At 46.2% G+C, this 13,641-nt stretch overlaps 1 protein-coding gene across 1 annotated transcript; it reads left to right on the top strand.

The window, feature by feature from the left end:
• Positions 1 to 1,136: 1,136 nt before the first annotated feature.
• Positions 1,137 to 12,820, top strand: LDHB (lactate dehydrogenase B). The gene is made up of 8 exons (XM_064155933.1): positions 1,137 to 1,245; positions 2,081 to 2,212; positions 7,157 to 7,274; positions 8,163 to 8,336; positions 9,595 to 9,768; positions 10,653 to 10,770; positions 11,608 to 11,731; positions 12,478 to 12,820. The coding sequence occupies exons 2-8, from the start codon at positions 2,087 to 2,089 to the stop codon at positions 12,643 to 12,645; spliced, it is 1,002 nt and encodes a 333-aa protein (XP_064012003.1). The 5' UTR covers positions 1,137 to 1,245; positions 2,081 to 2,086; the 3' UTR covers positions 12,646 to 12,820.
• Positions 12,821 to 13,641: the final 821 nt, after the last annotated feature.

Genomic DNA, 13,641 nt, shown 5'->3' with positions numbered 1-13,641 from the left:
TTCTCTTTCCTTGGTGAAGCTAAATGTGTGCAAGTCCTGCTTTCCCTCTGCCCACTTTCTTCCTTTACAGCTAGAAACAAGTCATGTTTCTATGTTACAGCTAGAAACAAGTCATGTTTCTATGTTACTGCATTAGGAGAAACGAACATTCCATTCGTGCCCCAGGGGCTCATTCCACAGGTCCCAGACACGACCATTTTAAAGTGGTGCGGTGAAATGGTCAGAGTGTGATGCGGAACAGGGCAGCGGGGGGATGGGGAAGCGGTTGTGGCACTGCATCACGTTACACTCCTTTGTTCCTGCCAAAGAATTTCAGTGTGACTCCATTCGTGCCATCGTCCCCTCCGACGTGTTCAACCCCCCCAAAACACCCGAAAATCTGCGGCACTTCAGTTAGGTGACGGGCACGGAGCAGAGAGCAGAAGCATCAAACCACCACCAACTTGGGCAGCTTTGCCCCCAAAGATCATAGGACATGCTTTCGGTTTGCACAACTCGTTAAACACAGCAGCAGGCTCTCCGGGAAGCGGTTGCATTCCTGCGCCTGGAGGTATTTGGGAGGCAGAGATGTGGTGCCGAGGGACGCGGGTTTAGCCCCAGCCGTGGGAGTTACGGTGGTCGCTGGAGGCTTTTCCAACCGAAACGCCTCTATGATTCTGTATCTTCTTGTGTGCAACGATTCCTCTGCCATGTTCCCTCTGGTCTCATGAAAGAGAAATGAGGCATCCTGACCTCGTTAGCTAACTGTGAAGGTCAGCTCAGAGACGCCTGTAAGACCACCGGTCTCTGTCACCGCCACCAGCGGAGTGGCGGACTGCCGCACCGCACTGAGGCCTACAGCGCGCCCAACCGGGCAGCTACCGCCCCACCGGCTGGCCGCCACCATCGCCTCCTCCTGCTGCCGCCGGCACGAAAAGAGGGTCGAGCCTGCGCTCCTCACCCCGCTCAGGCGACTCCTCGGGGACTGGCAGGCAGGAGAAGGGCGAAAAGCAGAGGACAGCGAGGGGAGCCGAGGGCGGGGCAGCGGCATCCTTCAGGCTCCGTCCTTGACGGGGATTGAGCGCGGCGGCCACCGCCCCCCGAAAGCCGCCCAGGCACGCCCAGGAAGGCGCGGCGAGGGGCGGCCCAGCCCGCTCCGCTCCGGCCCGCTCCTGCCCGCCCCTTCCGCTGCGGAGTCCTCATTGCGAGAGCCTCGGAGGAGCGTGACGTTGGTTTTCTTGCCTCTCCCCAGCCTGAGCCTAACCGGTGGGTACGGGACGAGGGCAGCTGGTGGGGTGCCCCGGCTCAGCTTTTTATTTCCTGCGGGCGGCTTCGCCCGGGGCCGAGCATTCCCGCACGGGGGGGGGGATGGCACTGAGGCAGGGAGCGTGGGATGCGCTAGGCAGGGGTCAGAGCCACGCTAAAGCTCCGGAGGGTTTGGATGGGATGGCGATCCCTAGCTCGGCCTCCGGTTGTGCGTAGAATCCCTCTGGGCGGCCTCGTGTCGCTAGGCTGCGACTGGTGAGATGGGGGCGGCGGCCCCAGCGCGGCGCTGCTGGGCTGGGGTGGTCGGAGGCGCCGCGCAGGCTTCTGTGGGTTGGGCGAAGGGACCCTTCGGCCTGAACGTAAAGGAGCGGGGGAAAGCCCTGGGGTATTACTGCACCAGACTGGTTCGTAGTTTCATTACCAGCCCCGCAGCCGTGCTGGGATTTGTGAAGGGGGGAAAGCCAAGGAGCCTTTGACGCGGAAGGGATGTCTGCCTTTGGAGCGGCTCTGGAAGCTCCCAGAACAAAAGGATATTCTATTCCGTGCTTCCAAAACCGCCTCTGCCCCGCTTCAGCCCTTCAGCTGGCACCAGCGAATTCAGAGAGGGAGCCCTGTCCTCCAGGCAGGAGTGGGTGTGTGGGTGAGCTGGTAACTCGCGGGTGGAAGGGCTCGGTGGGCAGGGGCACTGTGCCCGCCTCTGCCTTACGTAAACCGCCGCCCGCAGCGCTTCTGGCGGCAGGTTTCCAGCTGTGCCAGGTGACCTCTTCAATCCAGAGGCTTCGTTTTGGTTTAACCTGGCTTGCCTTGAACCATGCCTTTCCGTCTTTCCTTGCAGAACACCATGGCTACCCTCAAGGACAAGCTGTTTACCCCCATTGCTGCAGGAAGCACAGTTCCAAACAACAAGATAACTGTTGTGGGGGTTGGACAGGTCGGGATGGCCTGTGCTATCAGCATCCTTGGAAAGGTACAGCTCAAGGGCAACATGTGCAGCTTCCCACTGCTGTAGTGCTCTGCACTGCCTGCCTGTCTTAGCAAGCAGTGAAAAATTGGGTAGGTTAGTACAGGAATGAACTGTTTGCTGTTGGTGTAAGCAAGCAGTGACCTACAGCGTTCATGCAAGGCTGACCTCCCCATTTGATTTCTCCTTGTTCTCTCAGCTTTCCATTCATTTTTGTTACTTAGCAATTCGTTTCTCATTACTCAGCTTTCCATTCATTTTTGTTACTTAGCAATTCGTTTCTCATTACTCAGCTTTCCATTCATTTTTGTTACTTAGCAATTCGTTTCTCATTGGGCAGAGTTATTTTGCAGGCTGCTGCAAAATACATTGAGCAGTGGCTTTGAAACCTCTGCTAAACATTTATCCTTTCAATTTTCTTGTTTTTCCATAACAAAGATGGGATTTGCTGAGTGGGAGAGCTCTGCTGAGCAAAGAATGCAGGCAGAATAGAAGCCCATGTGAAATAGGGGGTAGGGATCAGTACTGTGTTTGGTTTTTACTCTTTGAATGCATGTGTGACGTAATAACTGAAAATACTGCTGTCCCCAGGCTTCTTTATTTCTCTTAAGCCCTTATCACTTGGTTATATGAGTTTATTTTTTCCATATTGGTTTTAGTTAGCATTCCAAAAACTAACAGGGGGCTGGACTTAAAGGTTATTCTGACTCCTGCTGGTTTCTGTTTGTTTTGGTTTGTAGTTGGGTTTTTATTTTCTTTAAAGCAAAGTCTCATGTAGTCTTTGAGCAAAGCAAAAGCTTATTATGCAATAAGGATCTCTTTTACTTTGCCTTTTGTTTTTAGAGACTTATTGTGAATGAAGTTAAATTTGACTCCTGTTAAGCTCTTTTTAAAAGACAAATGGGAACTGTTTTTCCAAAGTACTGCAGCAGGTACACCTTACCCACCTGCAGCCTTCTAGTACTTGAAAGGGGCTTACAGGAAAGCTGGGAAGGGAGCTTTGAAAAGGGCCTGTAGTGACAGGACAAGAAGGAATGGATTGAAGCTTGAGGAGAGCAGACTGAGACTGGAGGTTAGGAAGAAATTCTTCACAGTGAGGGTGGTGAAACTCTGGAATATGTTGCCCAGGGAGGTTGTGGATGCCCCCTCCCTGGAGGTGTTCAGGGCTAGGTTGGATGAGGCCTTGAGCAGCCTGTTCTAGTGGAAGGTGCCCTTGCCTGTGGCAAGGGGGTTGGAATTCAGTGATATTTGATGTCCCTTCCAACCTGAACCATTCTATAGATTTTAAATTAGGTGGCTCACAGCAAGAGAAAACTTCTATGTACTACTAAACCAGCTGTATTATATTTGGAGCTGATCCTTCTTGTTACCTTGAGGATGCATGAGGGGTCTTAATCATGAAAAATATGGAGGGTTTTCAGTTGTTCATACTCATGAGCCTTCTGAGAAAGGAAAAACTGACAAAAAAGGCTATGGTGAAACTAAATACTAATGTGAATGTAATGAGTAGTTTTTAAACTGTGTCACTAAAGGAGACATTTAATGGAAAAACAATGACAGTTCACTGTGTGGGTGTGAGGTTATTTTTAAGCAGATGTTGCTGCCTTGTAGTCTGAATCCATTTTTTTTTTGAAGCACTGTAACCTGTAAGGATGGCAGGGAGCCAGGTGAAATTTACCTCATACTTCCTTGCAATCCAGCATCAGTCTATTTAATACACTGATCTAAGGAGGATAAAAACATACACAGAAAACACAAAAATCTAAGCACAGAGTTTGACTAATCACAAGTTGCATGCACCAAATTTAGAGTGAAAATTTGGTTTCATTTTTTCTACCTTGGATTTTAGTATCATGGAGTTTATTTCAACCAGGCTTCTGTTCTCCCCTGTGTTCTCACAAGTAGAAGCTGCAGTATAAAGCATTTTTATAGCATAACCATTTGATTCTTGTCACTGAAATAGAAATGTTTAGCTTGTTAAAGACCATTAAGATCAAGTCCAGATGTTGACCTAGCACTGCAACTCCACCACTAAATCAGATCTCTAAGCACCAAATGTAGATGCTCTTTAGATACCTCTAGGAGCAGTGATTCCACCACTTCCCAGGACAGCCTGTAGTCATGCATTGAAACATTTTCAGGGAAGAAACTTTTTCTGAAATCCAAACTAATCATCTCTTCATACAGCTCAAGACGATTCCCTCTTGTCCTATTACTTGGCACTTGGGAGAAGATACTGACACCTTGCTACAACCTCCTTTCAAATAGTTATAGAGAGTGGTAAGGTTTCACCTGAGGCCTTTTTTTTCCCCAAACTAAACAACTCCACTTCAGCCACTTCTCAGACTTTTGTTTCAGGCACTTTGCTTTTCTCTGGATATGCCTCAGTACCTCAGTGTTCTTGTTAGGGGCCCAAACGTGGGCACAGTGTTTAAGGTGCGGCTCCACCAGTGTTGAGTACAGGGGGACAATCACTTAGGATAGATTCAGTTGAGACCTTTAAGATCATCAGGTCCAGCCATTATCAGTTTCTACCAGTTCTGGTACTAAATTGTGTGTACGGTACCACTTAGAATAGAATCATAGAATCAACCAGGTTGGAAGAGACCTCCAAGATCATCCAGTCCAACCTAGCACCCAGCCCTAGCCAGTCAACCAGACCATGGCACTAAGTGCCTCATCCAGGCTTTTCTTGAAGACCCCCAGGGACGGTGCCTCCACCACCTCCCTGGGCAGCCCATTCCAATGGGAAATCACTCTCTCTGTGAAGAACTTCTTCCTAATATCCAGCCTATACCTACCCTGGCACAACTTGAGACTGTGTCCCCTTGTTCTATTGCTGGTTGTCTGGGAGAAGAGGCCACCCCCCACCTGGCTACAATGCCCCTTCAGGTAGTTGTAGACAGTAATAAGATCACCCCTGAGCCTCCTCTTCTCCGGGCTAAACAGGCCCAGCTCCCTCAACCTCTCCTCATAGGATTTGTGCTCCAGGCCCCTCACCAGCTTTGTTGCCCTTCTCTGGACATGTTCCAGCACCTCAACATCTTTCTTGAATTGAGGGGCCCAGAACTGGACACAGTACTCAAGGACTTTCCTAATCCTGTTGGCTCAAGTATTTCTCATACGAGCCAGGATGCTGTTGTCCTTCCTGGTCACGCTACTGGCTCATATCCAACCAGATATGGAGGGATACAATACGGTTTTGACTCGTACCAGGTGGTTGGCTTCCCAAGATGTCTGTTAAATCATGGTGTCCATACCATACTGTAATATGCAGATGCAGTGGAGTTTGAGATGGCTTTCAATTTCATAAAATTAAACAGCCTGATAAACCTGAAGGTGACCCAGGGGCTGGAGCACCTCTGCTACAAAGGACAGGCAGAGGCAGTTGGGGTTGTTCATTCTGGAGAGGTGAAGGTTCCAGGGAGACCTGAGAGTGACCTTCCAGTACCTGAAGAGGGCTACAAGAAGGCTGTAGAGGGACAGTAGTGATAGGACAAGGGACAATGGTTTGAAATGAGAGAAGAGCAGGTTTAGATTGGTTGTTAGTAACAAGTTCTGCACCATGAGGGTGCTGCAACACTGTAATAGGTTGCCCAGGGAGGGAGTTGAGGCCCCATCCCAGGAGATACTCAAGGTCAGGCTGGACAAGGCTGTGAGCAGGCTGCTCTAGTGGAGGATGTCCCTGTTTACTGCAGGGGGGTGGACTGGATGACCTTTGGAACTCCCTTCCAACCCAAACCATTCTGTGGTAATACTGATTTCAGTTTATTGCTGTAATATTCTAATATATAAATTTGAATGACCCCCAAACTTCCACGTGGGTTATTTGTAGCTCCCTTACAAGTCCCTGGTGTTGCCATACTTTTCTACAAAAGGAGACATCTCTGCAGCCACAGGTCAGCTGTTTTCAATGAGGATATTAAGCTGCATTAGGTTATTTTGTAAACTTCATTCCTGTGTGTGTTGATGACAAGCTGAGATCTCTAGGCAACACGGATGACATTGGTCATTTGGGCTGTTCCAGATGCTCTCTTGTTTCAGTGAAAGCTGGCTCCATGAACCTGCTGAGTCTGAACATTGGCCTAGGCATCTGCCCTGTGGTGTCAGATTGTGTGTATGAATCTGCCCATTCACATACGCACATTCTGATTACACCACTACCATAGTTTTGCACCAGTGACTTCAGCTAAACGTACTTAGAATGTTTAAGATTGATTTTTGGCCTGCAAGTAAAGATTCTTAGAGTTCTTCCCTTACAGGGAAGATGTTCCACTGCCTTCAGCATCTTTGTGGCTCTGTGCTGGACTTCCTTAAGCAGTTCCCTGAGGTCCTTCTTGAGCTGAGGGGGTCAGAACTGGACGCAGTATTCCATTGTATGACTTTGTCTCCCAGCTTAATCGGGCTGGAGAACAAACATGCATGCCTGAATCTGTTCTGCAGAGTAGATACAACATAGCAGCTGTAGCAGCATAAAGTTAGGTGAAGAATCTGCTTTGCCCTGATGCTGGTTTCATTATTGAGGAAGGTAAGACTGCTCTGGTTCTATTTTTTTGTGAAGTGAATTGGTTGGAGGAATTGGAATACTTTCTCAATAATCATATGGTGTGTTTTGTTAGGGTAGGTTTGTTACAGGTCTGAGAAGTGCTGCTTGTTTCCTGAGACACTGGCTAGTGTCTTGCTACCTAGGGGTTAGCTGTGCACTCAAACTCAGCACCAATAGTACCCTTTTTACGTTTAAAAAGTCTGAAAGAGTTCTATGCTGGTTTAGCTTCTGTCTTTGTTACTCTGAGATGCATCAGAGCCCCATGATAGTCTTCTCTTACTGCCTACCTTTGGGGAAGAGTTACATTCAGATGTGTAACATTCATTTAAAATGTACATGTCAAGGGTAAAATTAAAATTCAAGTGAACTGGTTCACTGACTCCTCCAAATTGCATTCTTTGCAGGATCTTTGTGATGAGCTTGCTCTGGTTGATGTTTTGGAAGACAAACTCAAAGGAGAAATGATGGATCTGCAGCACGGGAGCTTGTTCCTTCGCACTCACAAGATCGTGGCAGACAAAGGTGATCCTCAGTTTCTTGTCTTTAACACTGATGTTCTGTGAATTTGCTCAGGAGTGGACCACTGGCTGTGTAATTCTAGGAAACTCTAATGACTTCATGGTTAAATGTAGAAGTGTATGAAGTGGGGTGAGAGTTCGATGAACACCGTAACAATGGGAGTGGCTCTTACCTGGGCTTCCCTTATCTCTAGTGACCACAGTTTTGAGCTGGTTGAGTGAAATAAATTTTAAGGGCACTCTGATGCCTCTTTGTAGAGTGAAAAGTGCTGATACTTGAATAATGGAAATGAGATTGAGGGCTCGATTGTACTGTCAAGACCCATACATTGGGATAATGTGAAGAGATAGAGGATAGGCTGAGGGGGCTGGGGTTGTTCAACCTGGAGAAGACAAGGCTTCAGGCTGACCTTTTATCAGCCTGCCAGTACCTGAAGGGAGCTACAAAAAGCTGCAGAGGGATTGTTTGCAAAGGCCTGCAGGGACAGGATGAGGGACAGTGGTTTGGAATGAGAAGAGTAGAGTTAGACCAGACGTTAGGAACAAATTCTGCACCATGAGGGTGCTGCAACAGGTTGCCCAGGGAGGGAGCTGAGGCCCCCATCCCTGCAGATATTCAAGATGAGGCTGGACAAAGCCCTGAGCAATCTGCTCTAGTGGAAGATAGTCTCTGCTGACTGCAGGGGGCTTGGACTGGATGACCTTCAGAGGTATCTTCCAACCCAAACAATTTTATAAGTGCTGGCTTTAGTATGGATGTCTCTTGGGTTTGGGGTTGGAATGTATGTGCAGCAGAGAAGCTACCCATGATACCTGTATGGACACAATGCTGCTGAAAACAGTGATAAGTCTAGCTAACATTCTACATCTTCTCCCCCATGCTCTATTGTAGACTATGCTGTTACAGCCAACTCCAAAATTGTGGTAGTAACTGCAGGAGTTCGTCAGCAAGAAGGAGAGAGTCGACTCAACCTGGTTCAGAGGAATGTGAACGTCTTCAAATTCATCATTCCTCAGATTGTCAAGTACAGCCCCAACTGTACCATCCTAGTGGTTTCCAACCCAGGTAAGGCAATTGCTTTTAGAAGACTTAGTGCTTGTGTTTGTTGGAGAATTAGTGGTTTATCTTACCAGTGTTCTTAAATACAAATTCAGTGTCAGAAATGGCTGGGTTGTGTGGCCATCTGCCATGTGTTTGCTAACAGCAGGATACAAACATTCTGTACTTTCTGGTGCTTTTTGTTCAGAACTTCTCATATTTTAAAAGCATGCCTCATGGTAAATAATAGTTCAGGTCTTTACATAATTTGGCTTAAGCAGCAGGTAGCTAAAACATTTTATCACTAAAGGAGATGTTCATTTTGCTTGTAAACTGATCAGAAATCAGAGCTTTCCTTTCTGGCTGGATATGATATTTCTCAGAGGGAAGATCTTGCCCTGTAGTCTTGGCTGTCTTTTCAGGAAAAAGAACTGCCGTGCTGTCTTGGCTTGATTTGACATCTGAGTGAAGCCTGGGAATGAAGTGGCACTGTTCTTAAAGATATTTGTCAGTCAAAGCAGTGCATGGAGAGCTAGCTACTCAGATGGTGGTAAATAGCTGGTGTACAATTAGCACTACTGAGTAGCTAGGGACCAAGTGGCTGCTGTGCAAGTACAATGAGTTAGGGCAATTTTAAACACTTATCTAAAAATCAAGGCCAGTCTAAGGTCAAATTGTTCTTGCTCTAGCAAGGCTGAATTCAAGCTACAGCCTTCTCTCCAGTGAAGCAGCTGCAGGAAGAGGACTGCATATTACTTTATCAGAATTATTTTTGCAGTGCTTTGTTTCCTCACTGTGTGGTGTTTTGTCCATTAGTCTGAAACAGTGGAAGTTACTGGGAGCCCATTAGAAGGGACTTTGGGGGTGTCCAGTGTGCATGTGATGATTTGTGACCTCCCTGTCTTTGCCTGATTTACTTCCCTTGATCTGCATGGGCTCTAGCTCAGAATGCACTGCTTGCAGCTGGTCCTGTGGAAAGCCTTACTGAAGGCAAACTATGAGATCACAAAGCAGAGCTCAAAGTCTGGGTGCTGTTTCTCATTGAATCATAGAATGGTTTGGGTTGGGAGGGACCTCCAAGGGGTATCTAGTGCAACCCTCCTGCAGTCAGCAGGGACATCCTCCACTAAATCAGGTTTCTCACAGCCTTGTCTAGTCCAGCCTTGAATATCTCCAGGGTTGGGGCCTCAGTCCTCTCGATTGCCGTACTACTTGCTGTAAAGTAGCTGTTGGAACATTCTTGGTCTATGTGAATGGCTTTGTAACTGCATCTGTTTCTTTTCAGTGGATATATTAACCTATGTCACATGGAAGCTGAGTGGCCTGCCAAAACACCGTGTGATTGGAAGTGGCTGCAATCTAGACACAGCCAGATTTCGCTACCTGATGGCTGAAAGGCTTGGCATCCACCCAACCAGCTGCCATGGCTGGATCTTGGGAGAACATGGTGATTCTAGTGGTAAGGTGCACTCTCTATTTCCTTTGGGAATAAGCAATATAGTGTTAGAGGTTGGAGCCTAATGGATGTTAGGGAATTCTGAGGGAATGGATGCAGACAAGCTCAAGTAACTCGAACTTGGCTTTATTTTTATGAATATTGGAGTTGAGACAGGTCCAGGAAATCTAGCAGCACTTTTCTCATGAAAGTGATTGTGGTTGCATAATTAAACACTGCACCATTAAGACTGATGTTATTATCTAAAGTGGTATGTCCCAGAGGCTGCATCTTACCACTGCTGAATGAATCTGTGAGTTGGTACTTATATTGGTCTGATTGAAGCTTCCCACAGTCTCAAAACCTAACAGAACTATACAATGCTTTCCCCTCTCCCCTGCGTGAAGGGGAGAAGGGGTGAAAAGGGGTAAATCACCCAAAGAATAATCTTGCTTCAGTTTGAAAGTTAAAAGGAAAACTTTAACAATAAATAAAAAGTAGGGGAGTTACAAAAAGGTATAGGAAAGGGAAACAATATAAAAATATACAACCAGGTTGATGGCAATGGATGGAGGTAGATTCAGGAAGGGGTTGTCCACCATGTGGTGGGGTGGCCACACGGCAAAAACAGGAGTAGCAGGAACCAGGGTGCTGCAGGTAGGAGAAAGAGGAAGTTCCTCTGTCTTTATAGGGGGTCTAGACAGGAAGTGGGAGTGGGCTAACCACTACACCTGGGGTCAGATTCAGACCACTCTCAGGGAGGAGTCAGGAGGACCTGGGGTCAGGTCCAGACCACCCCCAGGAGAGTTAACCCTTTACAACACTGCTCTATATTATAGTGCTGTGTATTTCTAAGGGAGCCACCTCTTGAATGTCCTGATGAAACTTGTATCCTCTCTCTGTTACAGTGGCTGTTTGGAGTGGAGTTAATGTGGCAGGTGTTTCTCTCCAGGAGCTGAATCCTGCCATGGGAAGTGACAAAGATAGTGAGAACTGGAAAGAAGTGCACAAACAAGTGGTTGAAAGGTACACTGATTTGAAGAGTGGCTAAATCACTTGTCACACCTGGGGAATAAGGACTATGCTGCTGTAAAGTGTATGCAGATCTTGGTTTAAAAATGAAGCGAGGAGTGCATGGCCTTGGCTCCAAATCATAGAATGGTTTGGGTTGGAAGGGACCTTTAAAGGTCATCCATCCCTGCAGTCAGCAGGGACATCCTCCATTAGAGCAGTTTTCTCACAGCCTCATTGAGCCTTAGCTCAAGTATCTCAAGGGATGGGACCTCAGCTGCTTCCATGGACAACCTCTTGCAGTGTTCCAGCACCCTCATGGCACAGAACTTGTTCCTAACATTCAGACTAAATCTGCTTTTCTCTCATTTCAAACCATTGTCCCTTGTCCTGTCCCTGCAGTTTTTTGCAAAGAGTTCCTCTGCAATCTTCTTGTAGTCCTCTTTAGGTACTAGTAGGCTGCTATTAGGTCTGTCTTGAGCCTTCTCTTCTCCAGGCTGAACAACTCTGTGTACCCAAAATGACTGAACTGCTGACTTGAATAGAAAATTCCTTCAGTTGTAGATGTCTGTTCTTCTACTTAACCCTAAAAACTGTTAATGGATGAAAGCTATTTTTCATCTCAGCCAACCTTGTGAGAACAATAGGGCTTCTTTATATACGTATGGGATGATGCAGACTTCATACTTTCTCCTCTGATGCTGAAATCTGTGACTCTGACATTTTAATTCCATAACTTAGTGTCACAGGTTTCATGGTTTTTTACATGGAAAATATTCATTCACTTGAAGACTTGTTGCCTACACAGTGTCTTGAACACATCTTAATGCAACTGTTTCCATATTTCCTCAGTGCCTATGAGGTAATCAAACTTAAGGGATACACAAACTGGGCTATTGGCCTTAGTGTTGCTGACCTCTGTGAGTCCATGCTGAAGAACTTGTGTCGGGTGCATTCGGTCTCAACACTGGTAAAGGTAAGGAGTGGTGGCTAGTGGGATGCTCAAGTTCATTTGTTGTTATGGAAAAGCTAAATAATCTCAATTTGCAGCTAAATGGAAAAAGGAAAAGCTAAATAGTCTCAATTTCCCTTTTAAAAAGGAGACTTTGTCAAATACTACTTGAAATTTAAAATGGAAACTTATTATTGCAGCTTTCTGTAGTCTGAACTTTAGTCTACCCTCCTCAGAAACTAAATTCTCTGGACTCTACTTAATGCTGTATTACCCTTTTGTAAAGTTTATGGTGTGTGACATGCACATGCATTAAAAGGAATTTTCCATACAAAAATGCAAAATCCGTGGAGGCTTAACTGTAACTCCATGAGCCACTGCCTATAAAGGTGTTCGGGGGAGAAAAGCTGAGTCCTTTTATAGCTGGTGGAACTGGCTGCATATAGCCTGTACCAGCTGTGCAGCAAGTACTCTGAGCAGGCTGAACTTACTGCTCCCTCTACAGTAGAAAAAAAGATGTGCACTGATGCTGTGTCTGAATTTTGTCAGCTGCTTGCTGTGAGGGGTTTGGAGATGGAGTTTCTGAAGTGAGCTCTCTCTCTGGTGCCAGTCACTTGGTCTAAACCAGTTCATTCCTCAAATATATTGACATTTTTTTACAGATTGCAGAATTATAGTCTGCTCTGCTCTCAGAAAGCTTCCTACTGGGTAAAGTAAAAGCAGGTCTAGGTGATAGGCTCATGTTTTGAGTGATCTGTTGTTTGTGGCAGGGCATGTATGGCATTGAGAACGACGTCTTCTTGAGCCTTCCTTCTGTCCTAAGTGCCTCCGGACTGACAAGTGTCATCAACCAAAAGCTGAAGGATGATGAGGTGGCTCAGCTGAAGAAGAGTGCAGATACATTGTGGAACATCCAGAAAGATCTTAAAGATCTGTAACTCACGAATATTAGATTCCAGCAATAGAAAACCAGCATGGTGTGTGCTGATGTGGGCACTGCACATCTCTGAATAACATTTAGTGCTCTTCCAGACTGAGCTTTGTCAACAGTAGCTAAACTTAGGCTTGCTGTAACGCACAGACTTTATGAACAAATAAAGCAAGTTTCAGGCATTTGTTGTCCTAATGAGTTATTTTCAGTATTTAAACTGTGTAGCTTGCTCTAGGATTCTCCTTTAATTGTAGGCTGCATAGAAGTGTAGAGAGAAATGTCTCTACACTGACCTTTGAAAAGTCAAACTATGTTGGAATCACTTATGGTGGGATTTCACTGATGCAGTATAACTGGAAGCCTTCTTTTGTGTGATTTGGTTTCAGCTCAGATGCTGAGTGTAGCTGATTCCCAGACTTGTTTTTGATGCAGTACTACAAATGTTTTACTAGTAGGCAGAGGACCTGGAGTGAGGGTCTGCCTCTGGGCCACTTACCAAAAATTTGGCAGCATTAAGGTTCTGTGTGCCTATGGCCTAGAGAAAGAGTTCTGCAGATCTTTGTCTTCTGGGTTCAATCCTTTGCCTGTTACCTGTGTCTGGTTTTTACAATGTTTAGATCAAGATTCTTTCCTGCTCAATTACCAAAACCCAGCTTTTTTTTTCTTAGAGTTAGGCTGGAGTCCCAGAGTGCTCTAGTGTTCAGTTTTAAATCCAAAGTGTTTCTTTTAACAGCTGTTCCAGAATTCTAGGTGATTTAACCACAGAATAACTTGGCAGGCCCAGAACTGGTCAATCTAAATGTCCAGGGGAGAAACAGCATCAAAACCATCTTGTATTATAGCTGGGGGTCCTGCAGGTCTTGTTTCATAACAAATGGTCTGAGACTAAATTGGAGCCATTAGCCTTTTCTAGGTCCATTAAAGTGCTCTGCATATTGGACTAAAACACTTTGACGAGCAAGTAGCCTAATTTCTGTAGTTCCCTTTGAAACAAAAGGCTATG

This window comes from Pogoniulus pusillus, chromosome 15 (genome assembly GCF_015220805.1).
Source record: "Pogoniulus pusillus isolate bPogPus1 chromosome 15, bPogPus1.pri, whole genome shotgun sequence".
NCBI classification, from domain to species: Eukaryota; Metazoa; Chordata; class Aves; order Piciformes; family Lybiidae; genus Pogoniulus; species Pogoniulus pusillus.
Note: the sequence above shows the minus strand (reverse complement) of the source record. Positions and strands in the feature narration are given on the sequence as shown.